The sequence below is a fragment of the Podarcis cretensis genome (genome assembly GCF_951804945.1).
Source record: "Podarcis cretensis genome assembly, chromosome: 9".
In the NCBI taxonomy this organism is placed as follows: Eukaryota; Metazoa; Chordata; class Lepidosauria; order Squamata; family Lacertidae; genus Podarcis; species Podarcis cretensis.
This window is the reverse complement of record NC_137178.1, coordinates 55741394-55769190: the sequence shown is the minus strand read 5'-3', so window position 1 is coordinate 55769190 and position 27797 is coordinate 55741394. Positions and strand designations below refer to the sequence as shown.

Below are 27797 nucleotides of genomic sequence, written 5' to 3'. Positions count from 1 at the left end.
GAAGAAAGGGGCGGGGCTTGGCGCCCTCGGCTTCCCAGTCAGTGGCTGCCGCGGCGCCGGAGAGCGGATGTTGTTATTGTTGTTGTTCCTGTCCGTCTCTCTCTTCCCCCTCCCTGGGACCATGACGGGCGCTTCCTCCCGGCGGCCCTGAGAGGGAAAAGCTTCGGTGGCCGCTTCGCTCGGAGCTTCGGAGGAGGCGGCGGCGGCGGTGGCCCAAGAAGCGGCTGCTGCTGCTGCTGCTGCTCTTGGCTCTCTCTCTCTCTCCTTCTCTCATTCCCGGCCTCTTCTTCTTCTTCTGCTGCTGCTGCTTCTTCTTCTTCCTCTTCCTCGCGGCCCGGCCTGGCCCGGCCATGGCGGACTTCGACGAGATCTACGAAGAAGAGGAGGACGAGGAGCGGGCCTTGGAGGAGCAGCTGCTCAAGCACTCGCCGGACCCGGTGGTGGTGCGCGGCTCCGGCCATGTCACTGTGTAAGGAAGGGAGGAAGCAGGGAGACGTGGGAGCGAGGGGGGCGAAGAGGGATGGAGGGCGGCGTGAAGAGGAAGCGAGGAGCTGCTTCGGCAGGGCCCAACTGGCACCTTCCTGTCGAGACACCTCTGACCTTCCGCGGGGGATTTCTGCAGTTCAGGTTCGTTGCAACCCTTCCGCCTTCAAAGCCTGCTGAAAGTACACATCCCGCTTAGGGTTGCAGCAACTCTTTGTGTGTGTGTGTGTGTGTGTGTGTGTGTGTGTATATATATATATGTGTGTATATATATATATATATATATATATATATATAATATAAGCTGCTATGCCGTCTCTGCAAGCTTTTGCTGCAGCCCTGTAAGATAGGCCTGTTTTCTCCGTGTTGCAAATGGGGTGGGGTCTGAAGCTGGTTGCTTTTTTTAGGGCCCTTAGATAAGCCGAGGTAAGATTAGAATTCAGGCCTGTCTGCCTCACATTTCCTTAGCTGCTGTGCTACCACAGTGTAGTGGTGTGCATATATATATAATATATATATTACTTGTTTTGCTCTTGCTTTAGCTTTGTGAGGTAGGTCATCATGAAGGAAGGAAGGATGAACTGAGAGGTAAAGGAATTGTGCTTCTGCAGTCCACTCAGTGGATCCAGATGTGAAGCAGGACTGATTTTGCTCCTCATTAGAATAGTTTTGGTGTATTGTCCAAGGTTGTGATAAAGTAATATAAAATGTTATAGTACTTCTGAACAATATCCTTAGAATAAGGGTTTTCAGCTGTCTTGCTCTTTCCTCTACTCACCTTTCAGAGGTTTGTGTTTATTATCCAGGCTCTTTTCTCTTCACGTTGTTTAACAGTTAAAAACCCAAATAGTTCAGTTGGTTAGAGTGTGGTGCTGATAATGCCAAGGTTGCAGGGGGTTGGCTCCTCAGGGTCCCTTCGAACTGCATGATTCTATGATCCAGTGTGCTCCATCTAGGATTTGCTAGGAGCTCCAGCTCTTCCTGTGCCCCTCCCCCATGTATTTAGATGCATAGAGTAGATAAATGAAATTGATTCAACCCATCATTTAAAAATTGGTCCATATTCTTATACTCATTTGTTTATATACTTTCAGCCCTGTTCATCAAGCTGTGTGAATGTCAGGCAGCTTTAAGCTTTCCAACCTATTCATGCTTTTTGCTTTTCTGTCTCTCTGGACCTAGAAGTACAGCTGGCAGGTCAGGTGCTCTGTTGTGGAATAGTCTGTTATGAAGAATTATGTATGTCTAGGGAAGTTTAATGTCATTTTGTGCTTGTCACAAGTTTGGACATAGACTTCCCTATTTTGGGAAATCCCAAAATGTCTGCATACTCACAGATGTAATTGTATCCCCTAGTGCTAAGGGATGTGATCTCAGGTCCATTATTGCTATGCTTGTATGTAGAGCGTACTCCACTTTTTACTAGCATTCCATACAAACACAATTCGTCATTGGGTCAATAGGGAAACTAAGCTAATGAGATTCATTATGACTAATAGCAGAATGTAAAGTACTAAACCAAATAATTATGACATGTCAGGAAGTAGAACACTTGGGATTTGGATAAGTGTGTGTTTTTATACATGACCAGCTGTGCTATAGATGAATGTAAGTTGTTAATGCTTCTATTAGTCATAGTCTCAACCTACACGTATAATAACATGTTTCAGCTTTCCGCCAAGTAGTTATGATGTGAAAAACTCCCCTTAAAATACAGCAGTTAACAAAAATGACAGGCATGTCTAGAGCACTATGAGTGCATTTATAGTACAGTATATGATCTGGGTCACTTACTTTGCTGTTTTCTAAACTAGATCTCATTTCATATTATAAGGGTTGCAAATTCTATAGCTATCTGTGAATGAGCCCCATTGAGCTCAGTGAAGTTTACTTCTGACGAAACAAGTTTAGGATTACACTGAGTATGCAGTCCTGTGTTCCTGACATGGAGTATTTCCAGGATGTTGAGGGATATAGCCAGTAGTACAAACAAGTAATGCTACTTGAAATGGATTGATTTAAATCACCTTGAGAATGATTAATTTAAATTAATTATTTAAATGAAGTTTCCTATGCTGTCATTCCTGAATGTGTGTGTATACTAGTTGGTTGCTTAATGATGATCAAAATACTTTGATCATGCAGCCCGCATAAATTTATACTACAGATTTTTCTTTTCAGCTATGCTTGGTGGTAGGTAGAATTGCAAAACTTAATGGCTTTCTGTTTGGCTTTCTGTATGTGTTCAGAGACATTAATGTATGTATTGATATCTCTCTCAGAGAATTTCTATCCTAACGATTAAATAGAAAACAACTAAAAATCAAATTGAAAAGCAAAATGAAGACAGAACAGTGAAAAGGAAACAATCCATAAAAACAAGTAGGAATCTTTAATAAGTCAGGTGAATACCTGCTGGAATAAAAATGTATTAAGGTCAAGAAGGACACCAGAGCCATCGAGAAGGCTCACTCATGCATCTCTGTCAAACAAGTGTATCATAGATGGAGGCAGGCTGTGCAAAAGGGCCTCTTTCCTTTGATCTCAAAAGATTGGCAGGGCCAAACAAAATTAAAAAGGTTATTTAGGTATCCTGGTCCTAAACCATTCAGGATTTCTAATGTAATGACCAGCATTTTTAATTGATCCTGATATGAATTGGTAGGCAGTGCCTCTGGAGGAGCAAAAGGAACTAATTGCTTTAGAGTCAGAATCCTTGCTACAGTTTTTTGTATCAACAGAAGTTTCCAGATGCTCTTCAAAGGCAGTCCCCTGTAAAGTGCATCAACAGTAGTCCAGTTATGCGATAACTAAGGCATGTTTTATCATGTGTCTCTAGACTGGTGCACCAGTTGCACCTGTTTCATATGTTCAGCTGCCATCTCAACTTCCAATATCAAGGCTAGGCAAAGGAGGTCTCCCTAACTGTAGACTTGATAGCATAACCTCCATGCAAAACAAGCTGAACTGTCACTCCTTGATCTGTGTTTTGTGTTGTCTGGATTAAGCTTCAATTTGTCTATCAAACATCCAGTCCTTCAATGATCTTAGACACTGGTTTAGAACCTTTACAGTTTCCCTAGGGTAAGAAGGAAAGGATCAGGCAAATTGAATATCATCAAAATATTCATGGCATCAAACTTCTGGTGTCTGGATTATCTTCCCTCATGACAGTCTTCTGGTTTGGTTGGAGAACCTGAACACGCTGTAGAATTTGGGTAGTTATTGAGAAATTCAAGATCACCAAGCTTAAGTGGATGATTGTGGTGAGATACAGGATACTTGAATACTATCTCTTTTAAAAGCTTGTCAGTTCTTTGGTTCTAGAGGGATATGGCCTATTTTATATTTATAATATCTGACCTCAGGTGTCAGATTCTCCCCCTCATTCCAGTTTATTGCTCTTACGTAAACATTTTTTTCTTTTTTAATGCCTATTAAAAGGATATTAGTTTCAGTTTGAAATGTGTATGTTTTAACACATTGGTATTAAATTTAGATTTCATAGTAAACCAGTTACTGTTAGAGAGACTTTCTACAATGAAAATTAAATTAATCAGTTATCCATCATGTTGCTATTGGGCCTATTATTTATCACTTCTATACCATGTTTAATTAAGTGAGTAATTAAGTTGTAAGTGCTCACCCTTACAACTTTTAATGTTATGCTTCACATTGTACAGATGAGGAATTGAGGTTGCACAATGAATTAAAGGCTAGAATGGCCCTTGAAGTTAGACCTCCTGGATTTATTGCATTCCACTGGCCCTGCTAGCTAGTACTGGTCTAGATACCCTAAAAAGACTGTCTAGTGGTTTGAGAGTTATTTCTAATAAGAACGTAAGAGCCAAGACTTATCTAGTCCAGTATCCTGTTTTCTCAGTGTCTGAGCAGATGCTTGAGGGAAGCCAAGCAGGATTTGAGCACAAGAGCGTTCTCTCTTCTTGTGAGTTCCAGCAGCTGGTTATTCAGAAGCATTGCTGCTTCCACCTGTGGAGGCAAAGCCTAGCCGTCATGGCTACTAGCCAGTGATAGCTCTCTTCTCCATGAAATTGTCTAATCCTCTTTTAATAGAATTCTAGTCAGAAATATAGTCCACTTAGGGGTCATCTGTCTAATTAAAGGTATTTTTGATCATTATAGGTCTAGTCCATAGTTTGCAGTTGAGGTCACGTGCAGGCACATTTGCTTACAGCAGCCTTTGCCAACTTGGTGACCTCCAGATTTTTGGACTACAACTCTCATCAGCTCTAACCAACATGGCCATTCCAGCTGGAGCTGATGGGAATTGTAGTTCAAAACAGCTAGAGAATATCAGGTTAGTGAAGGCTGGCTTACAGACTAAGCTTGTGCTTGCCATTTGGGTTTGCTTTAGGGAAGTTGTGTAGTGTGGTATGATAATGCTAGGTTAGCAGTATCTATGGCTATATCAGTTCAGTGATCAAATATATGTCTGCAAATTTACCTTCAAGGATTTGCATAGCTTAGTGTCTATTTGTGTTCGCATAACTGAACTGATATAATAGCAAAGTGAAGAATGCTGATCACTTGATTTTAATTGTATCTGTATATCTTTGGTTTGCATTTTATGATCCTACTGTACATTGCCTTGAAACGTCTGCATAACAGATCGTATATCAAAACCTTAATGATAAGTAATAGCAACCTAAATAAATATACTCCTTTGTCTTTTTTTTTTTAAAGAAATCCCTACCATAAAATGACAAAGACATGTTAAATGTTAATATTAACATTTATGTAGTCTCAGGACAGTGCTTGGCCGTCTTTAAAACATAGTAATGATCTGATCCCTAGCAGAGAGTTTACAAAGTGCATTGAGAACAAAAATAATAAACAACCCATTGCTGTATTGTTTGAATTTCTCTAAGGTGGCTTGTTTTGGAGGTTGCTGTTGTTACAGAATATAGCTTTTGTCTCAGGAGGGATTCTGGCCTTCGGGAATATATTCCTGCATGATCTACACCAGCTGATAACCACCAGAGTATCTTCTGGAGCTGTACTGCTACTTCTGTTTTAGCTTCCATATACAGTGCCCAATAATCTGCATGCCTAGGAGACCCAGTATAAAAGTGCACTGTTTTAGGAAATTTCAGAGAAGTAACTATGTTAGTCTCTTCCTAATTACAGCAAACATGCACAAAAGTCTTTTAGCACTGAAAACTTGGAGGGGGGTGAGGAACGTATTCCCTTGAGGGTAATCTGTCAGCTGCTTGCTGCTAGTAGGCAGGGCTTCCCATTTCTTCTCTCTGCTTCTGCCACACCTTCTACGCTCTTGCACGGCCTGGAAAACGTGTGTCCTGGGTTTTGCACTGGGACACGTTTCAGGGTATGGTGGCACCATTCACATAACACAAACTACCACAGAGGTATCGTGGCTTGGCTTTTGAAAAACAGGGTATCTGCAGTACTTAGTTGATCCGGAACCACTGGCTTAGTGGATTGTGGGGTGTGGGGCAGATGACTCTTCTCAGATGTCCAAAGAGGTAGCTTGCAGAGAGCTTTTGAAATTCGGCCAGGAGGTGCAGATTGTACATGCCTGGCCTAAAGTATTAGCAGATTGTGGCATAGAAGTTTCATAGACAAGAGCCTATGAATGGAGTTGTCAAGTTGCCAGAGAGATTTATTTCATGAAATTTGTACACTGCTTGATTGTAAAACAACAACCACCTCAAAGCGCTTTACAAAAAGATATGTGAATTTAGAGGACCATTTAATGGACATTTAACCCCACTGTTCAAAGTGACTATTCAAAACAGCAGTAATAGCAATAACCCAAACCTGCTAATTTAACAGCTATAGTGGAAGGGGAAAGCTTGATCAGTAAGCAGAACACTTTCTCTTCCAGCACAGGTGTGAAAATAGCATAGACAAGCAAAGAAGATTGTGTTATTTCCTCTGATGTTCACTTCATTGATGATGTGGAGTCTAATCCACAAAAGTTTATGCCACAAAAAATCTGTTAGCTTTCAACAATACAATATTCTTTGTTTTTCCTAGCCATTCCAGTAGAACAATTTGATTAGATTAGAAAATGGTTAATTAAGGTATGGAATGTTGCTCAGTTGACCTAATTGACAAACATAATAAGTGTTAGGTAATTATACAATTTAAAAGGAATAACTAGCATATTTTATTTTAAATCAGGCTGAATGTTTTTGCAAAACATGCATTTAATATTTATATAACATTCATTTACAGCCTGAATTTTTATGTTTATTGTATCATAACTTTGAATCTCTTTAATATTTCTATACTTAGAACAGGATACCGTATTTTTCGCCCTATAGGACACACTTTTTCCCCTCCAAAAATGAAGGGGAAATGTGTGTGCGTCCTATGGGGTGAATTGCAGGCTTTCGCTGAAGCCTGGAGAGCGAGAGGGGTCGGTGAGTACTGACCCCTCTCGCTCTCCAGGCTTCAGGAAGCTATCCGCAAGCCTTGCAAGCCCGGCGGGAGGTCCCGCGGGCTCGCAACGCTTGCGGGCAGCAGGCTGCAGCCCAAAAGCTCAGGGGACAGCGGGGAGGCGGAGCGCCGCCACCCCGCTATTCCCCGATCTGATCTGGAGGCTGGCGGGGGGAGAAGCAAGCTTGCTTCTCCCCTCCCACCAGCCCCAAAAGCTCGGGGGATAGCGGGGAGGCGGAGCACCGCCACCCTGCTATTCCCCGACCTGATCTGGAGGCTGGCGGGGGGGGGGGGGAGAAGCAAGCTTGCTTCTCTTCCCCCCCCCCACCAGCCCCACAAGCTGGGGGATAGCGGGGAGGCGGAGCGCCGCCACCCCGCTATTCCCCGACCTGATCTGGAGGCTGGTGGGGGGGGAGAAGCAAGCTTGCTTCTCCTCCCCCCCCCGCCAGCCCCACAAGCTCGCGGGATAGCGGGGAGGCGGAGCGCAGCCACCCCGCTATTCCCCGACCTGATCTGGAGGGGGGGGGGAGAAGCAAGCCTCACAGAGGCTAGGGAGGCTGTCCCTGAAGGCAGAAGAGGGAGATGGAGCGCTCTGTCTCCCTCTTCTAGCTTGGGGATGGCTGCGCAAACCAGGGGGGAAATAAAAAAAATTTCCTTGATTTCCCCCCCGAAAAACTAGGTGCGTCCTATGGGCCGGTGCGTCCTATAGGGCGAAAAATACGGTAGTTTTCTCTTTTAGAGCATATGTCTTTCATATAAAATAAAGATTTTGTAACAACAACACTTTAATGTGGAGGGAAGAACAGGACTTGGCCAGTGGGTCAGCTCCTTATCTCTTTCCCTCTCTGCGGGTGAACTTTGAGAGGTAGATGGGACCAACTGTCTGTCATTTGCCTCATGTCACAATGACATCCGGTAACCCGTTTTTCTTTGCCTCATGGTTTGAAATCTTTGGCAGCATTGATGATTAGCTGGTTGCGATACCTGGAAGCACTAGCATGAGGCTTGCTGTAGACTGATCAGCACTGTCAGAAACACCCACCCCCACCTGCACTAATAATTTCATTTCGAAGCATCAATATTTTGTAATATAGTACATTTTATGACTTAGTTTTAGATCACAGTTCTTTTCAGACATGAGTTTACCGAACACATCTGTCATATCATTTAAAACATTGCATTGTTTCAGGATATATAGTTAATTCCAGTGTTAAATCAGCATTGAGACTTGGCTCTCCTATCAACTTGTCTAAAATTGAGTATGTTTCAACACTGTTTTCAAACAGACTTTTGTTTGTAGGACCACTTCCACAAGACATTCAGTGAAAATGGCAACATGGATAAGTTTGTAACATGAATAAGCATCAACAGAAGTATAGTGGCCAGATCAAGGGAAGTAATAGTACCACTTTTTTCTGCCTTAGTCAGACCCTGCCCTGGAGTACTGTGTCCATTTCTGGGCACCACAATTTAAGAAGGATATTGACAGGCTGGAAGATGTGCAGAGGAAGTCGACCAAAATGATCACGGGTCTAGAAAACAAGGCTTATGAGCAATGGTTGAGGAAGTTGTATAAGTTAAGCCTGGAAAAGAGGAGTCTGAGGGGAGATAGGATAACCATCTTCAAATATCTCAAGGGTTGTCACATGGAAGATGGCGCAAACTTGTTTTCTCCTCCAGAGGGTAAGACCCAAACCAGTGACTTCAAGATACAAGGAAGGAGACTCCGACTAAACATCAGAAGGAACCTTCTGACAGAGCTGTTTGACTGTGGAAGGGAAGGTGGTAGAATATCCTTCCTTGGAGGTTTTTAAGCTGAGGTTGGATCTGTCATGTATACTTTTGTTGAAATCCCTGCATTGCATGGGGTTGATGGCCCTTGGAGTTCCTTCCAACTACTGCAGTTGTATGATCTGGGATGCTGTCTTTGGGCAGCAGGACCCCTTTGTGCCTGCCAAGGGCTTCCCACCCCTCCCAATTTTAATGGCTTGTTGGGTGGCATGCTTTCTTTTTTTGCTGGTATTCTGTTTGAGGATGGGGTGGGATAGTTGTTTTGCCTTTTTGTCAAGAGATTAGCTTGCATAGGTATTGCTGCTAACAGCTGTATTGTCGGAAGCAGCCATTATAGTTCATTTACCTGACTTTCTTCCCAACACTATCATGCTTGAAATCTTTCTGGAGGAATGTCTTCTGAAGAGACTCAACTTGGTTCCAGTGATCACATGAACGCTATTTATGAGGACTGGTGTTGGCTCAGGAGCCAAATACAGATGGTTTTTCAATACAGAATTCCTTTTGTTAATCTTAGAGGGTTTGCAAGGGTAACCTCCATGGGACTCTTCCAGGCTACATCACCTCTGTCCAGGCAACAGCTTTCAACAGCCTTATTCCATGCTTTCCTCAAGGGCTTTTGCCTGGCTGGAATGTTTCCTTGAATTGTGCTCATATTTCTTGCTTGCTCAGATGGAAGATAGAGAAAAGTGTGTGGAGTTTGGGTATAGAAACCTCTTATTTTTGTGAAGGTGGAGCATAGCTTGCCGTACAAAGGTAAAAGTCACACCTGTTGCTTCAATCACCACAGACATATGACTTTGCTTTGAAAAAACCTGAAATTTTCTTTCTACTAGAAGTGATTCTAGGGTGGTCCAGCGCATAGCCCGAGGGCCACATGTGTCCTTCAAAGCCTTTTTGGGCAGCCCTTGGAAACATTTGACACCCCTACCATTTACTGTGCTGTCTTACCCAAGCTGGGTAAGTGTAATACTGGGCTTTAGGAAGGAGGCATGAGGGTCTCCCACCTCCTTCCCAAAGCATAGTTAGTGCTTTCCCAGCTTTAGGAAGGAGGTGGGAGGGCTCCAGGACCCTGACAGCGCCTTTTGCCTCCTTTCCAAAGCCCAGTGCCTTGCTTAGCCAGTTTTGGGATGGCAGTGTGAGGGCTGGACTGGGTTGTGTCAAATTTTGGCCTCCCTCCCATTCCCTCTGCATGACAAGGTGGCGTGTGGTTTACGGGTTCCATGTCTAAGTACTCTTGTGGCCCATTTTGTAGTTGGATTCCCCAATTCTAGAGGGTTTGTGTGGGAAGGAGGAGAAATTTGCCCTTAGGGAAGTTTTTAATGACTGATGTTTTTAAATATATTTTTAACCTTCTTTTGGAAGCCGCCCAGAGTGGCTGGGGAAACCTAGCCAGATGGGCGGGGTAGAAATAATAAATTATTATTATTATTATTGTTATTATTGTTATTTTTATTCTTATTATAAAATGTAGTAGAGTGGACTCTTTTCCTGGAATGTGTGATTATTCTTTTTTACAGAACAACTCTGGTAAAGTTAGTTGTACTAGGGAAATCAATGAGTGAAATAAGCAGGACTTGAATTTTTCACATTGATTTCTATATGACCTAAGTGTAACTAACTTATAAGGCAATATAGGCATGTCTTCTCAGAAGCAAATCCCATTGAGTTCAGTGGGGCTTACTCTCAGTTAGGCAGGTATAGGTTTACAGCCTTATTACAGCTCCCTTCCTGTGGAATGCCCCCCCTCAGATGTCAAGGAGATAAAGAACTACTGTATTTTTCGCCCTGTAGGGCACACCGGCCCATAGGACGCACCTCGTTTTTTGGAGGGGAAATGAATTTTAAAAATTTATTTCCCCCCTCAGCCGCCGGGCTGGGGCCGGGGGAACCCCAGAACAGGCTGCTATCCGCAAACCTTCCGGAGGGCGCCCCGTGCTTTGGGCTTCAGGCTGCTGCCTGCAAGCCTTGCGAGCCCGGCGGCAACTCCCGCCAGGCGCACAAGGCTTGCGAACACCTGCGCGAAGCACGGGGCACCCTCTGGAGGGCGTCCCGTGCTTCGGGCTGCAGGCTGCTGCCCACAAGCCTTGCGAGCCCGGTGGCAACTCCCACCGGGCGCGCAAGGCTTGCGGATAGCTTCCTGAAGCCTGGAGAGCGAGAGGGGTTGGTGCGCACCGATGCCTCTCGCTCTCCAGGCTTCAGCAAAAGCCTGCATTCGCCCCATAGGACGCACACACATTTCCCCTTCATTTTTGGAGGGGAAAAAGTACGTCCCGTAGGGCGAAAAATACGGTATGTAACTTTTAGAAGACATCTGAAGGCAGCCCTGTATCGGAAAGTTTTAAATATTTGATATTTTACTATGTTTTACATATGCTGTAAGCTGCCCAACGTGGCTGAGGAAACCCAGCCAGATGGGCGGAGTATAAATAATAAAATTATATTGTTATTGTTATTATTATTATTCTGGACCCATCCCCTTATTTTTCTGCCTCAAGGCATGAATAATTCACATGAGGCAATAACTATGAATTCTTCAAATGGTGGTAATATAGCACTTGTGTGTACTGAGTGATAATAGCTATTAAGGTTTCACCTTGACAAGTTTGTTGTTGAAATGGCAGCACATATAGAAGTGTGGACCTCTCAGTCATACATCCTTGATTTTCCTTCAAAGGAAACTTTGTGTTGATCCTCTAAGCTGCTCCGGTATAGAATAAATGTTTTTAAAATAGGGCAGCCTCAGATGCGACACTAGTGGGGTAGCATGTATTGTGTGCTGTCACTGCCCTCAGTTGTAGCATTTTTTTAAGTTGCTGGATAAATGCAACTTGTCTATGCAAGAGAGCTTTGGAATGCTGGACATAGTAGAAAAGACCTTGGAGTGAAAAGGAAGGGTACTTTGTGTATGTGAGTGAGCATTTTGCAAGCATAGATACTTCTTGGCTGCTGGCAAATGTGCCTCTTTCTACAAATGGAAATTTGTTAAAGTATGAGAACAGGAAACTTGCTTCTTATCTGTCTTTACTTGTTCTTGTTGGAGTTCTAGCTGTGATGATGGATTGATTTAAATCAGATTTCCTGTCTTGTAAATTGGGCATTTGCTGAATAAATGTGCCTCATTGGTTGCTGTCATAATTAAAACACACTGATATGCAGCTAAGTAATGCTTATATGCAGAATACCTAGGAGCATAAAAGACTTAGTGAAAGAGATACAACTATCAAATTGTTTGGGTTTCTGCATGTCAGGACACTATTCAATACAGTGGTACCTCTGGTTAGGAACTTAATACGTTCCGGAGGTCCGTTCTTAACCTGAAACTGTTCTTAACCTGAGGTATCACTTTAGCTAATGGGGCCTCCCGCTGTTGCCATGCGATTTCTGTTCTCATCCTGAAGCAAAGTTCTTAACCCAAGGTACTACTTCCGGGTTAGTGGAGACTGTAACCTGAAGTGTTTATAACCCAAGGTACCACTGTATCACTTAATTGAACAAATAGACCATAGAGAGTTAAGTGTGTTGTTTTTTGGCACAAACATACCATATCTCCTAGAAGCAAAAGTGGTAATTAATTGGGCAAAAGCAGTATTTTTCCATAACATGTAAATAAATTTCCATGCTAATCATAAATTTCATAATTTGCCAAAACAGCAAATGTGATACACGGCCTACTGCATTGTATTTGTAATGATCAGAAATATCATATATATATATATATATATATATATATATATATATGTGTGTGTGTGTGTGTGTGTGTGTGTACACACACACACACACACACACACACACACGTGCTTTTTGATAAACTCACACTGAAGGGAAGTATAGATTTTAACTTGTATGTTTTAAATTCAAATTTCATATTGGCCCATATTTTTAAAACCACGCTTTTTAAAAAATAGAAAAAAATCAGTTGGTTTTATTCATTCAGCTGGGTAGACTTCTGTTATAAATTTCAAGAAAGAAAAGTAAACAATCTGTTTTTAAGGCTTTTGTAGTGTTCAGAATGTATTTGGCTTCAGGTTTCTGTGTGTTGTGGAAGTTTTTGATATCCCTGTCAGCGAGAGAGCGAGGCCCAGGTTCCTATGGATAAAGTATACAAAACTTTGAACCTCGCTTCTCCCAGCATGAAATTGATTTTGGTCCCCAGTACGTCTGGACCACTAGTTATTCCAGTGACTTTAGGGGGGAAATTAGATGTGGTAGGACAACCACAGACCAATTCCTGAAGTCTTGCACATATTTTAACACTTGTAGAGTACTTATCCCAGTTCCTATGTTCTTATTCTCTGCATGGGAGTTATTAGTGGCTAATTATCAGGCCATCATGGTTCATTATGATTCTTTTTTTATGGTGTAATCTCTTCTCCACAGTTAATTGTGTTCTTGGGAGCAAAAGGTCAGACTTTTTTGACTACTAGAAAGAAAGAGGTCAAGATGAGAGAATAACACATGCCCTAAGAGCTTAAGATATTTCAAATGCAGCCGCTTGACCTTGCAGAGTCACTTATGGTTAAGGATGACATGATTACTTCCAGAGATTCTGCCGAAGTTCCTTGGCTTACACTTTAGATCTTCTGTTCATAAATCTGATTAATAACTAGAATGTGATTGAAGTGTATAGCTTATTTGATGTAACTTTGCATCAGTCAAACATTCATACACATACAGTAGCTGCCTTTCTTTTCTTTTTTTTCCCATTTCTTAAAAAAGTGTCCTAAGAATTGGTCCATTTTGTATACTCGTTCAATACTTTCAAAAGTGTCTAAATTATTATGGGAGAGTTTCAGTGGCTCTCTTTGTACACCTTTTTGAGGTACACATATACTAAAGAACTTGCAAACTGCTTTCTAACCCAGCTGTAAATTTACACTGTTATGACACTCTGGCTTGCAACCGAGGGTTGCAAGATTCCCAATATACCTGCAAGTTGAGATCCCAGTTTCTTGCCCTTAATTACACTACATATTCCACAGTAGGTCACTTCACAGTTTATGTGGTAGACATGTTTGCACTCTGTGGCACCATGTCTGGCAATAGACACCATTATTTATACTTACCGTAAATACATTGCCAGTCCTTTATTATTTTTTTCAAAGTGGCTGCAATAAAATATCAAATATAGCAGTCAACAATAAAAACAATGCAAAGTACAATAACTAAAATACAAATACAGTGGTGCTTCAGGTTACATACGCTTCAGGTTACAGGCTCTGTTAACCCAGAAATATTACCTCGGGTTAAGTACTTTGCTTCAGGATGAGAACAGAAATCGTGCTCTGGCGGCGGGGCAGCAGCAGGAGGCCCCATTAGCTAAAGTGGTACTTCAGGTTAAGAACAGTTTCCAGAACGAATTAAGTACTTAACCTGAGGTACCACCGTATAGCAATAGAAATGGTAAAAAAAGTGGCTCGCTTGCTTAATCAGAACTATAACGCTTTAACTTTCCCCTAAAACTGAAGACAAGTAGTGTTTCTTGGGAAAAAGTGTTGAAAAGGCTTTGAATGTTCATGGAAAAGTTGCCACTTAATGTAGTTCCTCAACAGGTAGATCAAATAGGACCTGCAACACAATGCTGCAGTGCATCCTCACCCGCTAACAAGAGTGCTCAGGGTGTCAGCCATAGTTCTGCATTACTAAGCCTTCAAGATACTGTAATCTGTAAGGGGCTTACGTGGGCCAATTCTCTCACTATCACTGTTTCACTCAAATTTGTGTACACATGCACACACTTTCCCAGTTTTATTTTCTGACGCTTAACATTCTGGAAGCCATAGCATACCTGCTGGTCTGTTGGTGGTTTTCGTTTTGGATTTTTATTTGTTTTTTTTGTTTGCTGATGTATCCCTCTTATTTTGCAGGAGCACCAATTTGACTTAAGCCTTTTGTCACTGAATCGCCTGAGTTTGCTATTGATGTTATGTAGCAGGCCTTCCCTGCCTATGTTGGCAGGTGTGGGGGGGGAAGCATTCTTGCAGGTGTAGTGTTCCAGACTTTTCAAGGCTTTAAAGGTGTGGTCTGCACCTTGAATTGAGCTAGAAAATAATGGGCAGCTAGTGCAACTTGGAGTGGTCCAGGGATTCCCTGTTCGAAGCAAAGCCTGTCCATAAAAACCCAGGAGGTAGTGGGCACATATTGGGGAATTTCAGTTGTCTGTAGTTCCCTGGCAGATGGTAGCCATATGCATGCCAAACTAGTTTTCCCTAACAATGTCACATGGCCATTCTCACATAGTATGGCACTGAGAATGGCCATGCATTAATAATCTCATCTTTCCCACCAGTTTTGTAGAGGACTGCATATTGCTTGAGGTTCCCCACGTAGATGTGTTTGGGTTGTGCACAACCATGTATGTGTGCAGTGATGTGTGCAATTTAAACTGATTTAAATTGCAAAAATGGCTCAAAAAGAGCAGAAAAAAGGCCCGAAAAGAGCAGGAAAACAACTAGCAGTTCCAAGAGCCTTTGCAACTGTGATCCCATGAGTCTTTGAACCGACCTTTTAAGGCCTGTGGAGAGTTGGAGTTTGAGAAAGGAGGTTTGGCGAGAGTGATTGTGGTGGAGTTTAGTGGAATTTTGGTGGTGCTTGGTGAAGTTTAGAAGGTGTTTACAGACTTTTTAGATGGTGTTCCCCATGATGCACAATTTCAAGTATACTAGCGGTACCAGAAATGTGACCCCCGTGAAAGTGGGGAGATGCCTATACAGACAAATCCAACAGCAGAAAGATGCAGTCAGCTGAATAATGGGATTGCAAGTGGTTGTCCCTTCTACTTGCCCAATATGGGGTTATTCCTGAATGTCAGAATGCATGCGGGTATCCCTTCAGTTGCACTTGCTTTTAGTAGATAAATTTTATTTTAAATGAATGAGGAAAAGTGTTAAACCCAATCAACAAACTAAGATGAGGCCGGAAGACTGTGCGGGATAAAAAGTCAATAATGCTGTGGATTGTGTAGTAGATCCATAGCAATTTGGAAACGCACAAGAACGTGTTCATGGTCCCTAACTTTTGTCCTTTCTTCTGGAATCTTTGCTCTCAGTTTTTTACCTATATTTATGCCACGCAAACATAGCTTTTTAAAGCATAAGCTACTTTGAGTTGGTAGTGCACTTTCCAAATAGATTATTGACATTTCAGTGAGACTCGCTTCACAACTTTATGCATCAATAGTGTTTGGTGTAGCTGTTACAGCACTTGCCACATTAAATACATAACATTAAAGGAGACAAAATATATTCCCTCCAACACTTGTGAGCTTATGGTTATGCAATGTAGTTCCCTGACTTTATTTTTCTTACCAAAGCAAATAAAATTACCCTGTAAAGCATGCCATACCATGTAGAGTTAAAGAATATGTTCATTTTCTGTCTGCAGGTTTGGACTGAGCAACAAATTTGAAGCAGAATTTCCTTCATCCTTAACAGGAAAAGTAAGTATCTGTGAATGAAATTCATAAGGAGATCTGACAGAGATTTTAATTTTGTGAGTTTAATGTTGCTTTTAAAACAGAGAAACGGATTTGTTAATGTAAATCAGACATTAGATTTATCACAATGCTTCATGGTTCTTTCTTGCAGGTTGCACCTGAGGAGTTTAAAGCCAGCATCAGCAGAGTGAATAGCTGTCTTAAGAAGAATCTTCCAGTCAATGTCCGATGGCTGCTTTGTGGCTGCCTTTGTTGCTGCTGCACTTTAGGTTGTAGTATGTGGCCAGTGATTTGCCTCAGTAAAAGAGTAAGTTTGATCATACTCATTGCCACATAACCTCAGCTTCCAAGTTCAAGACTTCTTTTCTCTGTGCCTTATTCTGCTTTACAAATACTTTTTTTTAATGTTAATTTTGAATGTTAATGTTACTTTCCTGGGCTTGTTTAACACAGTAGTTTCAACTTCTATAGTGGCTGAAGGTACATAGAAAACTAACACTAGCCACTGTGGAAAATTCAACTGTTAAATATGAATATAAAGATTTTATCAATTTTGTGTTAGTGCGTCTTCATGTAACTGTTGAACTGAGGGAATGGTACTGTAATTTCCAGCAGAGGCTTTTGTTATTTTTTTAAAGTTGCTTAGACATATCGTTGCCCACTTGGATAATCCTAGGATCTACCATGACTGTAATTTAATTGATTTGAATATTTTATAATTTCCGTAACTTGCCCTGGGATTTATGGTGAAGGGTGGGTAGGAATTCTAACAAGTGAATGAACATGGAAAAGTTTCATATATAACTAGCCACCAAACACAAGCTCTCTAAATTCTGTTGACACCCTGCCACTCAACATTGACATGATGTCCACAGATTTTCCTCATGCACAAACCTGGGATGAAGGCTTTTCACAGTTCCTAGTACAGTGGTACCTTAGTTTACGAACTTAATCCGTTCCGGAAGTCCGTTCTTAAACCACAGCATTCTTAAACCAAGGCATGTTTTCCCATAGCAGCGGGGGACTCAATTTACAAATGGAACACACTCAACAGGAAGCGAAACATGTTCTTATTCCAAGGCAAAGTTCACAAACCAAAACACCTACTTCTGGGTTTGCATCATTCTTAATCCAAGTTGTTCATAAACTAAGCTGTTCTTAAACCAAGGTACCACTGTATTTAAATCCTAGCAGCTAGTCTCATCTATATGCAATTACAAAATAAAGCTGGAACAATAAAAAAAAAGTTTTTGGCGCACTCTAAAGTTTCATTACACGTTGTTCTTAAAGACTAATGTATTATGTGTTTGAGCTCTTTAGCAATTGAAGTACTTAAGTTAATGCCCACTTTGTGCTTTAGAATGGGTTGCACCAAATCTGAAAATGGTCGTTTTGCATTTACTAGCAGGGGGACATAGGATTTTCATATGATGCAGGTGACTGCTGAAGGAAAAGTGTTACATTTAGTATAAGGATTACATATAATCTGGAATTTTAAATGATTTAATTTAAATTTTAATTTTTTAATCTAGCGAGGGAAAAGACTACTTCATTGTTACATTAGGCTTGTTTAGCTTTTTACTCAATAGAAAATAGGTAGAAAAGGCTGCAAATCTGTGCATTCATGCTTAGGAGTTAGTTTCACTGAACTCAGTAAGACTCCTTTAGCAAACATGCATAGGATAAATACACAAGTGTATCGTGTACAAGTGTATCATATCTCTCTGTAGTTCCTGTATCAAACTCTGTTTGATGCAGCTTACATAAATAATTGTGCATAGTTTCACAACAAGAGTGGTTTTTAACTAAAAAATAAATTTCATGGTTAACTATGATGTTGAAAGGAGAAACAACCGCCACATTTAGTTTTTAAATTTTCCTAGTAAACTTTCTTCCACTTAACTTTTGCATCATTGTTGTTAGCAAATAATGTGCTCTCTAGTATGCCACTGATGGAAAATCTACAGGGTTGTCATCCCCGTCAGCTGGGAAAGTTACTCAAATCAAGAGTCCCTTTTGGGTTTTGAATGTCCTCACCTGCTCCTCACTGTAAATCATTGAGATGTCAAGTGCGGTGATTAATTAAGCTGCACGTGCAAGTCTTTCCCCCCCTTCACCTGTCAAGTAGGGAAAAGGAAGCTTGGTGTCGAGAATTGTGCGACGCTCTTTAATTCACTTTTTCTTCCCCCGGCTGAGAGGTACTTGCTAATGTTTCATTTAAACTTTCATTCACCTTTTGTATGGCTGACGGGGTTGGGTATTGTTGAGTGGTTTTATAAATGTTGCAAGCCGTTTGTACATGCGATGACTTACAAATAATAATTTACAAAATTAGTATTTGTAGAAAAAAAAAATCTTACATGCTTGAGGTATACAACAGTGTTACCTACACTTAGGCTTTGGCAATAGAGTGTGTTAAAACTGAAATACGAGTGATGCACAATTGTCTTCTACATGTGTGTTGCCTGCTTAATACTAACTGCTAATAATTTGTTTTAAGCTGACTAATATGTTTCCTTCAAGTTCAGTGCCCTTTCTAACTTCATAGTTAAGTCCTTCCTTCCCTCAATAAGAGTAACAATAGTTGAATGTTAAAATTTGTTTCATTAAAAGATGTCTCTTCGTAGTGTTGCATTAAGTTTCTGTATTCACTTTCCTTTCTAGGGTGCAAAGTGTTTTAACTCCCCTAGTATTTGGGAAGCTGGTTTCTTTTCTGTCTTTTCTCCTTCCCCTCCGTGCAGGCAGTGAAATTTAAATTGTACAGCAGTCTTAATCTATTATTTAAAAGATTCTAGCAAGGAAGATTACAAGGTAGCTTCACATTTTTGAATCGGTTTTGCCATTGGTTTAGCAGCGGGTGGGCAGGCAGATGCCTGCTCGGAGTAGAACCTATTGCCATTTTTCACCATTGATAGAGTAGCCTTTCAGAGTCAATGAGCTCTGTCAATGTGAGCTTGTCAAGGCTACAACTTCATAGACCTGAGAGGCGGTTTGAGAGGTCAGCCCTTTTCAGGTTTGCTGTGATGCAAATGAGCTTTAATGCTTAAACAACTATTGGAATTTTTATGTCTGCTCCTTGTTCTTTTTTCTTCACAAAGTCATTGACGAGACATTCAGTGCTTTTTAAATTGGAAGTTGCATTGTGCTAAAGACCTAGTACAGATTTACGGAGGGCTGAAAGCAGTTAGATCATGTTCTTTTCATGGTGCGATTAGAATCAAATCGATTTCCCTACAGCCTTCAGCATTCAGATGGCAATTTTAACAAAGCTTAGGGGGCTAGACAAGGGACAAAACGACTGAACTGAATGTTAATTACACTCTGCAGCCTTATTTTCTTTTGATTTGGAGCTGACTGGCAACTAAATTAACAAAAGTGTGACCATAACTGCTGCCCTATTTTCATTTAAAAGGAGAGCAGACTCTAAAAGGCTATCTTGACAAAGAAACAAGTGAGGTCTGCTGATCATTGTTAGAGGGCAGGCACTGTCTTTAATAAAATAAAATAAAATAAAAAGTATTGGCCAAAAGGAACAGAACTTTAAAAAACAATGTAATGACTTTGTCCTTGCTATTAAAATGTGCCCCAGGGTTCTTGGGAATCCCTTCTATTTTCGAAATATAATGAAAAGGTAAAAAAAAAAATCCTAATAATTATTCATGCCTAACAAAGTTGATTCTTTCAAGTAGCTAGAGTTCAGGTTTATGCTCTTGTGATTGTTATAAATGAAACCACTATATGTATTTTTTGCCTTTCGTGTATATTCAGTAGGTTTGATGATGAATGCTTTTAAGTAGTTCTTAAAAAAAACATGCTTGTTCACTTGCTGCACCAGTGTGCATTTTGTAGCACCTCTTGTTTAGCAGTAGTTGAAGTGCAAGATGCTTCTCAGCTCCCCCTTTCCCCCTCCCCAACTTCTCTTTGCCTTGTAAGGAAGCTGCAGCTGTATGAAGTTGAATTTGCCACAAGGCTCAGTGATCCATGCCTCTGCACCTGCAACTCTGGTCTCATCTCAACACCTGGTGTTGTGATTTATCCTCCCTATTCATAAGGACTAGTAAATCCCATTTTACTACTGAGCAGTCGATGATACGCCAGTCAAGTGACCATAAACAGCAGCAGGACGTATTTCTAAATCAGAATACCAACTGCATCTTCAGAGTAGCAGATTTAGTGCAAGGGGATTTAAATAGTTCTCTTAAAGCTGGATAACTTAAATTCAAGGGACTTATCAATGTGCAGATTTCCAAATATTCTGGAACAATTTGTGCATTAATGAGAAACCGTAGATTAACATCTTAGAGCTCCAGTATGTAAAATTAGTCAACAGCACGGCATTTTGTATGAATGATAGTTATCATAATGTCTATGCACAGTATGTGGAAACTATCCCATGCTTGATCTGCAGTCTGTTTGTTTCAAGTTACTTGAATTATGAGGTAGCTTGGTTCCATTAACTTCAATGGATCTAAATTGACTCAATTAACAGTGTTAGTGAATAAAGCACTTTTGGGTTTTTTAAAAACCTTTTATTAATGTACAGCTTTGTAGATAAATACATTTTCCAGCCATTTAAATATTTCTTAGTGTTGTTTTTTTATTTGGTCGCTGAAACCATTTTTTGAAACACACACCTCTTTATCCTAGCTATAATTAATACCAGAAAATTTGCAGTACAGCAGACCACCCTGTACTGAAGTTGCTGTCCTTTACCACGTTTCTCTTCCATCCCAGCCACCTTTTCCACACAAAGGCAGCTGCAAAACAAACTTTTTTCCAAAGCTGCTCAAGAGTAAAATTCTTTCTCATTTGTCTTCCAGACACGAAGATCGATTGAGAAGTTATTAGAATGGGAAAACAATAGGTTATACCACAAGGTGAGTGCCGCAGGGAGCAGCTTCTTACTGCTGGGGCCTGAATTGCACAGTATGGAAACAGATGCTTTTGTTGAACGCGAAATATGAAAGCTGGACAAATGGACTAGTCTCTGTGCCGGCGATAAAACACAGCTCATTTTTCTTCCCCATTTTTCTCCCTGTTGTCTAGCTGTGCTTGCATTGGAGGCTAAGCAAAAGGAAATGTGAATCGAATAACATGATGGAATATGTAAGTTAAAGGGCTGTTTTGTGCATTTCTCTATTAAATGATCATTTATTTTGCTTCTGATCTTATTCTTTCCACGATTATTAATCAGCAAAGGTGTCAGGAGCTTAATCGCCTGAGTGGCAAGGATTTTCTACGGTTCACAGATGTATGGTTTCATGCGCAGGGCTGATTTATAAAGTTATGAATGACTTGAAAACAAGGCTTCACTGTGTTCCGGGGAAAAAATAATAAATTAATTGCCAAGATAAAATAGCTTGAACGTGCGTTGATGGGGTGTGAAATTTTCAGATGCTGTATAAAAAGAATAACTGCAACTTTGGTTACGCAGCGAGTTAGTTGTGGACTGTTTTATATAATGCTAATCGAGTCTCAGTGTATGGAAGGAGACCTTTCAACTAAGCTGTTGGAGCTTAGGAAACCTTTAGACTTTGTCAATTTTAACTGCCCCCATACCTCAGCAGTCTTGAAAGTAGCTTGAGCTTTTACTAGCTTCATTCAAATGTTTTAAAAGTCAGGCTTGATAATAAGAGCATGATGTGTCGGTTTTGGCTCTCATTCTCTAGCTCTAAAGATTATACAGAAGATGAGGATTTCTTGAAAGACTTTTCATGGGGTGCATTTGTTTCTGTCCCCCGCACCCCACCCAGCAATCAGTCCTTGTAGTTTTTCTTATTTCATTTCACTTTGTTGCTCCTTTAAATTTTTCAGTTGTGTCTATGGAAGGTGGCATGTGATAAGATACTTCTGCTTTAAAACAAATAAGCCCTTGCAAAATATGCTAGTATTATAATTTTTTAAAAAAACACAAGCAGGGGTTAACGATTAAATTAAGAGTAACCCCCAGTGGCATCTAGCTTTTGCTATTTCTAACACATCCATGCCTTTTAATTATATATCTTGTCTATTCTCTAACACAATACATGCATTATAGACAGTATGTTAAAAGATTGATTTAAAACAGTGCTTAAATAGTTAGAAATTATCTTAAAATCATCTTTTCTGTTAGCACTGAAGAAAAGGGGAAGTACTAAGGCCTATATCTAGCCTAAAACATAAAAGACTTCCTAAAATGCCTTTTTTCCAGAGTAGTTCTATTCAACTAACTATTTCTTTTTAACATCTATTATACTTAACATGTTAATTTATGATCATCTATTATAGTGAACATGTTAATTTATGATCATAGACTCATGATAACTTCACAGTAATTGGAGGCAAGAAAGAAAATTTGACACAGGTTTTTGAGGTTGGCCTCTTGTAAAGAATTCAGTTTTGTATTTTCATTACTGAATGCTTCTGGTCTCTTAAAAATCCACGCACATTCAAGGGCCACAGTCCTGAGCACATTTATGTTGAGAAGGTGTCTAATTAAAATTAGTGTTTTTCAGGCATTGATGAAAGTTGTTATTGTAATTTCCAAGCCCAATGTAGAATTGTTTTTAAAAATTAGTTTAAATCCAGGTACCCCTTTAGGCAACATTTATTATTGGTGGGAATGCGATAGAGCAGTGGTTCCCAATTTTCTAAGCACTGTGGACCTCCTGTTTTTCAAAAGCCAAGCCATGGACCTCCTACTTTTGAAAATTTGGATATCTCTATGGTAGTTTTTGTTATGTGAACGGTGCCACAGACCCCTGAATGGGTTACACGCGTGGTTCCCAATGTGGAGCACACGCCCCACAACGGGGAAGTTTGATTATTAAGGGGGGCAATTTGAGAATGAGTTATTAACAGTTAATGGCCTTTTAGGCTTCCTAAAGAACTTCCTAAAGAAGTTCACTTTTTGAATAATAAGAATTATATGTAATGGGGGGCATCGAGATTTTCGAGATGCTTAGGTGGGGCATGGCCAGAAAAAAGGTTGGGAACCACTGGGTTACACAGACCACCACTTAGGAACCACTGTGATAGACCAACAGCACAGTATTTAAACTTTTTACAACTAAACTGCACACTTGCTTGGTGAAAAGTGCAATGTTTTGGTTCCAAAACAGACACTTGCCATTCCTGGAAGGGGAACCTTTGGGTCCATGCTATTGTCTTCAGTGGAACATTCCCCCCCCCCCCATGAAAATAGGCAATATGTAGTTGAACACTACTTCTGGATCAATCTAGGAGGCCTACAGACTTGGGTCACTTTCTGTGTTGTTCATTATAGTACAATAAGTTATTCTCAAATAGAAACACATGTGCCCTCAGAACTAGCTGAATATTAACCTTTCACAATTCCGCAAAAGGTAGTAAGCATTTGAGTAAAATGAGAGACTTGCTGCTGTACAACATGGTAAGCATCTCAGTGTTGCCACAGTTAGGAAGGTAGATAAATTGGGAAATGGAATAAGCAGATCCTCCTGGCTTACCTGTTTGTTTTCATTGGGGAGATCATCTCTTGTCCTGCTAAAGCATCATTTTAATTGTTGAAACAATCACATGTGTAACTAGGGGCCAAATGTGGTAGTCCAAAAGAGAGACCATCTACATCTGAGGAAACATGTTTTTAGTAATCTAGCTACTTTCCTACTATTCCCCCAAGACTGTAAACCAAAATTAATTAACAGAATAGGATGTAACCTCCCTGCTCCTGCTTGAAACAAAACAATACATGAAGTGATCATTCTCTGTATTCATGGATATATTCGGAACAGTTTTTAAAGTAAGAAATGTTTGTAGGTGAAGACAGTAACGCCGAAAGAAAAGGGAATGGTGGGGTTGGGGATGAAAATGTTGAAATTGTAAGCTTAACTTAATTTTAACTGAGTTACACAACTGATGTAGTCTTAGTGCTGCTTTTACATTTAACAAAGCTTCCTTTTAAAGAGTCACACTTAAATGGTTGTTAGCTATTTGAATGCTGCTGTAATTGTTTAGGTGCACAGAAAGTCTTGCTCACTGGCATGTTTCCTTTGAAACTCTTGTAAAAATTATCTTCAGTTTCACAAGATTTTTACCCTATGGCATTGTGGCTCTGTTAGGCAAGCACAGGCCAAAGTTGCCCTCATTATGCAGGACTAGTTGCCTGTGTCGGTATTTTTGTATTAATAACTGTGTTTATTTTACTTGGCTAAAACCTTATGAACCAAGCAACTGGTTCTTTCAGAAATTCATGAATGAGTCTTGTGCATGTATCTGTAAGCCGTCGTGTAAATAGTTAAGACAACTAGTTCTGTGTGCACAAGGAGGGCTTTGAACTTGTGTTTTTTCACACATCAAACCAATCTTTGTGTGCCTCGTCTGTGAGGGGCCCGGAGGGAAGCAACACAAAAATGGGCTTTTTAGGAATGGCTCCCCACTTGTGCAGTGCTCTCTCCAGGGAGGATCACCCGGTGCCTTCATTTAGGTGCCAGCCAAAAACATCCTTCTTCTCCCTTGCCCTTTGGCTTATTAAGCAATCTATGTCCTTTTAAACTGTGCTAGGTGGTGGTGGGGTTATTATTTTTGTTTGTTACTATGCTGGGCATTTTTGTATCTTCATATTGTAATTTGCTCTGTGGTCCTCAGATGAAGGGCGGGATAGAAAATTAATTAATTAATTGATGATGATGATAATGATAAATAATAATGATAGCAGCATCACAACCTCTTACAAGAGCAAAAACATTGCATTGTGTAAAAAGGGACCACTTTGGCTCTAGGTGGTTACATGCTACATCTACAACACAGCCAGATGGGTGGGGTATTATTATTATTATTATTATTATTATTATTACTACTACTACTACTACTACTACAGTAGTCATACCTTGGTTGTTGAACACCCTGGAACTCAGACGTTTTGGCTCCTGAACGCCGCAAACCCGGGAGTGATTGTTCTGGTTTGCAAACGTTCTTTTGGAACCTGAACATCCAATGGGGCTTCCGTGGCTTCTGATTGGCTGCAGGAGCTTCCTGCAGCCAATCAGAAGCCATGATTTGATTTTCGAATGTTTTGGTATCCGAACAAACTTCCGGAACAGATTCCATTTGACCAAAGGTACGTCTGTACTACTACTACTAGTACTACTAGTAGTACTAGTAGTAGTTGCTGGGAATTGCAAGTTGGGAGAGTGCTGAAAAATGCCTGTGGGTACATGTGCCTCTCATAACTGTTTGGATCCCATCCATAGTTTTTCCTTTAGCACAGTAAAAGCTTTAACATTGCTGAGATGTTTAAAAATGGACAGTGCCATTAATTACTCACTAAATGTATATATTTTTTTCTTTCTCTCTTTTACACAGGTCATTCTTATAGAATTTTTACCAAAGACACCAATTTTCCGACCAGATTAGCATTTGCTTTACCTTAGAGACTTACCCAAGTATATTGTCTTTTTTTCCAATGGTGCCTTGCTTGGTGCTCTCCTGGTGATGATATAGCATTGGTTCTACATAATATTGTGGTTTCTTCATTCTTTTCTTTTGTAACGGCATGTTCAAAGTGCATTTGGTCAAATTTTGCGGAAGTCATTTCACGCAGACGTCAGTGTAATTTATTTCCTGTCCCTTTTCCGTTGTTGATGTATCCTGATTTTTCCAGAGACTTTATATATACATATATCTATGTATGTGTGTGTTTCTGTGCGTGTATATATACATATATAGCTATAAACATAAAACCAAAAATAGCTATAAGTGAGAAGTTATTTTTAACCCCATATAAATTGTGAAAATTGGCAATCACTTTAATCTATGCACTTGCATCTTCTCTGAATCTCTGCATATTTTGCCAGCGACATACTTGTATATATCAGAGTTTTTCCTTCTCCTTTCTGGAACGTAAATCAGCCACCTGTGAGGCGACAAGCAGCATTTCTTGATACCCAAACATTGGTTCACCTTTGCGCATTTCTCTATTCCATGAAGAAGTACCATCTACTCTGAAGATGTTCTTCTCAAGAAACTTGAAATTGGATTGCTAGTATTCCACTAGAAGAATTTGTGATAGATTTGCATGTGTTCGGTGGTTAATACTGCTCAGGATCATAAAAATAATTAGTATTTCATGGGGGACTGGTACACACGAAACACTGGTCAATCCTGCTGGGAATAAGAGAACTGGGATTGAGGGGGAAGTAGAATTTGTGATCTCCAAACCCGCTCCCAATCTCTTAATCCTGGTTCAGAATAGACCAGTTTTTTGTATGTGTGCACCTACTGTGTGTGTGTGTGTGTGTGTGTGTGTGAGAGAGAGAGAGAGAGAGAGAGAGAGAGAGAAATTATGTATGTACATACTGTGTGGCTAATGCCATGTAACAGCTTTACTGTTTTTATTGTTTACTAGATCTAATAGTACACAAGGATGCAAGCTTGTCAGAAAAATATTTGTTAAATACTTCAGTAGTTTGAGTTTTTAAATGTTGCAGTGTTTGGCTCCAGGTCAGAGAAAGGCAGTCTCAATTCCTATTGAAATTGATGGGTTACGTTAGTTGTGACTAACTTTTAAAATCCCATTCATTTCAGCAGGATTTGAGCACAGTTAAGTTTCTATAATTATTTCAGGTGGAGTCTTTGTATGTAAAACATTTACAACATTGTACCAGAAGCTACAGATGTGTTGATGATTTTTACATCTGTTTATCAGATGTGCAAATCAAAAATTAGTGATTTGGCTGAATAGCTTACTGAATGTACTGGATAAATACTTACTGCATCCCAGCTTTTTTTCTCTTTTCTATGTTTACATGGTTAGCTTTCTGTTTATTGTTTGCACAAGAAAGCATTAAAAGAAATGGATATGTGATAGTATGCTTTGGTCAGGGCAGTTTTTAGTTTTTTGGCTGTGCATATCTTCATATATTGTGTTAAAGCCTACTTAATACAACTATTTCTGAAAAGCTTGGGGTTGTTTTTTTTTTAGCTTAACGTACATGAACTGTAACATATGTTAAGGGCCCATTCTTCATGTAGCAGAGCAATAATGTGAATAGCCAACAAATGCATTCTGCTTACTATTTGTACTATGAAAAGTTTACCCCACTGCAAGGATTCCATTTTCCTTCATTTAAATACAGTTTCACTTTATTGTCATTATACAGATATGTTTATTGTGTATTTTTCAATGCTTGCTGTTCATAGCAGATCTTCATTAGGAGAAGCATCTTTTGTAAAGGAAAGAATTTCCAGGAAAGTATTTCAAATCACCTTTTGTCTGGGCTCTATTTTTGCATATCACAATATACAGTTCTTCCAAAATGTTCTTTTAATCTGGTAATAATTGGGCATGATCTGGCCAAAGTTAGGCATTTCTATATCACATTGATTTCAGCGGGACTCTTTCCCACTGAAAACCATGCAGTTGGCTTTGGCTGGCTCATGTGCACTGCTCTTTGCAGACAGTATCTGCCTATATGCTTTTTAAAATATAAGGGCTTTAAAAATGTGTAGTCTTAAAACAAGTATCCAAAAACGATCATTTGCTGTCCATGATCTGCTTTTCCTTGAAGAAAGAATTATAAAGCATTTCCCCTTATCGATGAGCATTCTATTGTATGTGTTAAAACATTTGCATGCTTTGGAAACACCTTCATAATACAGACTTGGGCCATAATCTAACACAGTTTGCTGAAGTTGGTTTATCTGAGGA

The 27797-nt window shown here is 40.2% G+C and overlaps 1 protein-coding gene across 1 annotated transcript; it reads left to right on the top strand.

The window, feature by feature from the left end:
- Positions 1-14: 14 nt before the first annotated feature.
- CHIC2 (cysteine rich hydrophobic domain 2) lies at positions 15-27246 on the top strand. Its single transcript, XM_079990082.1, has 6 exons — positions 15-469; positions 16081-16135; positions 16284-16439; positions 20953-21009; positions 21179-21238; positions 25454-27246. Exons 1-6 carry the CDS (start codon positions 351-353, stop codon positions 25502-25504), a joined length of 498 nt encoding a protein of 165 aa, XP_079846208.1. The 5' UTR covers positions 15-350; the 3' UTR covers positions 25505-27246.
- Positions 27247-27797: the final 551 nt, after the last annotated feature.

What these genes read in the sequence shown, in the direction of transcription:
- CHIC2 (XM_079990082.1), top strand. Translation starts at nt 351, where the DNA reads ATGGCGGACTTCGACGAGATCTACGAAGAAGAGGAGGACGAGGAGCGG. An exon ending in GGCTCCGGCCATGTCACTGT is followed by an intron (nt 470 to 16,080) that starts GTAAGGAAGGGA and finishes TTCTGTCTGCAG; the next exon opens with GTTTGGACTGAGCAACAAAT. An exon ending in ACAATAGGTTATACCACAAG is followed by an intron (nt 21,010 to 21,178) that starts GTGAGTGCCGCA and finishes CCTGTTGTCTAG; the next exon opens with CTGTGCTTGCATTGGAGGCT.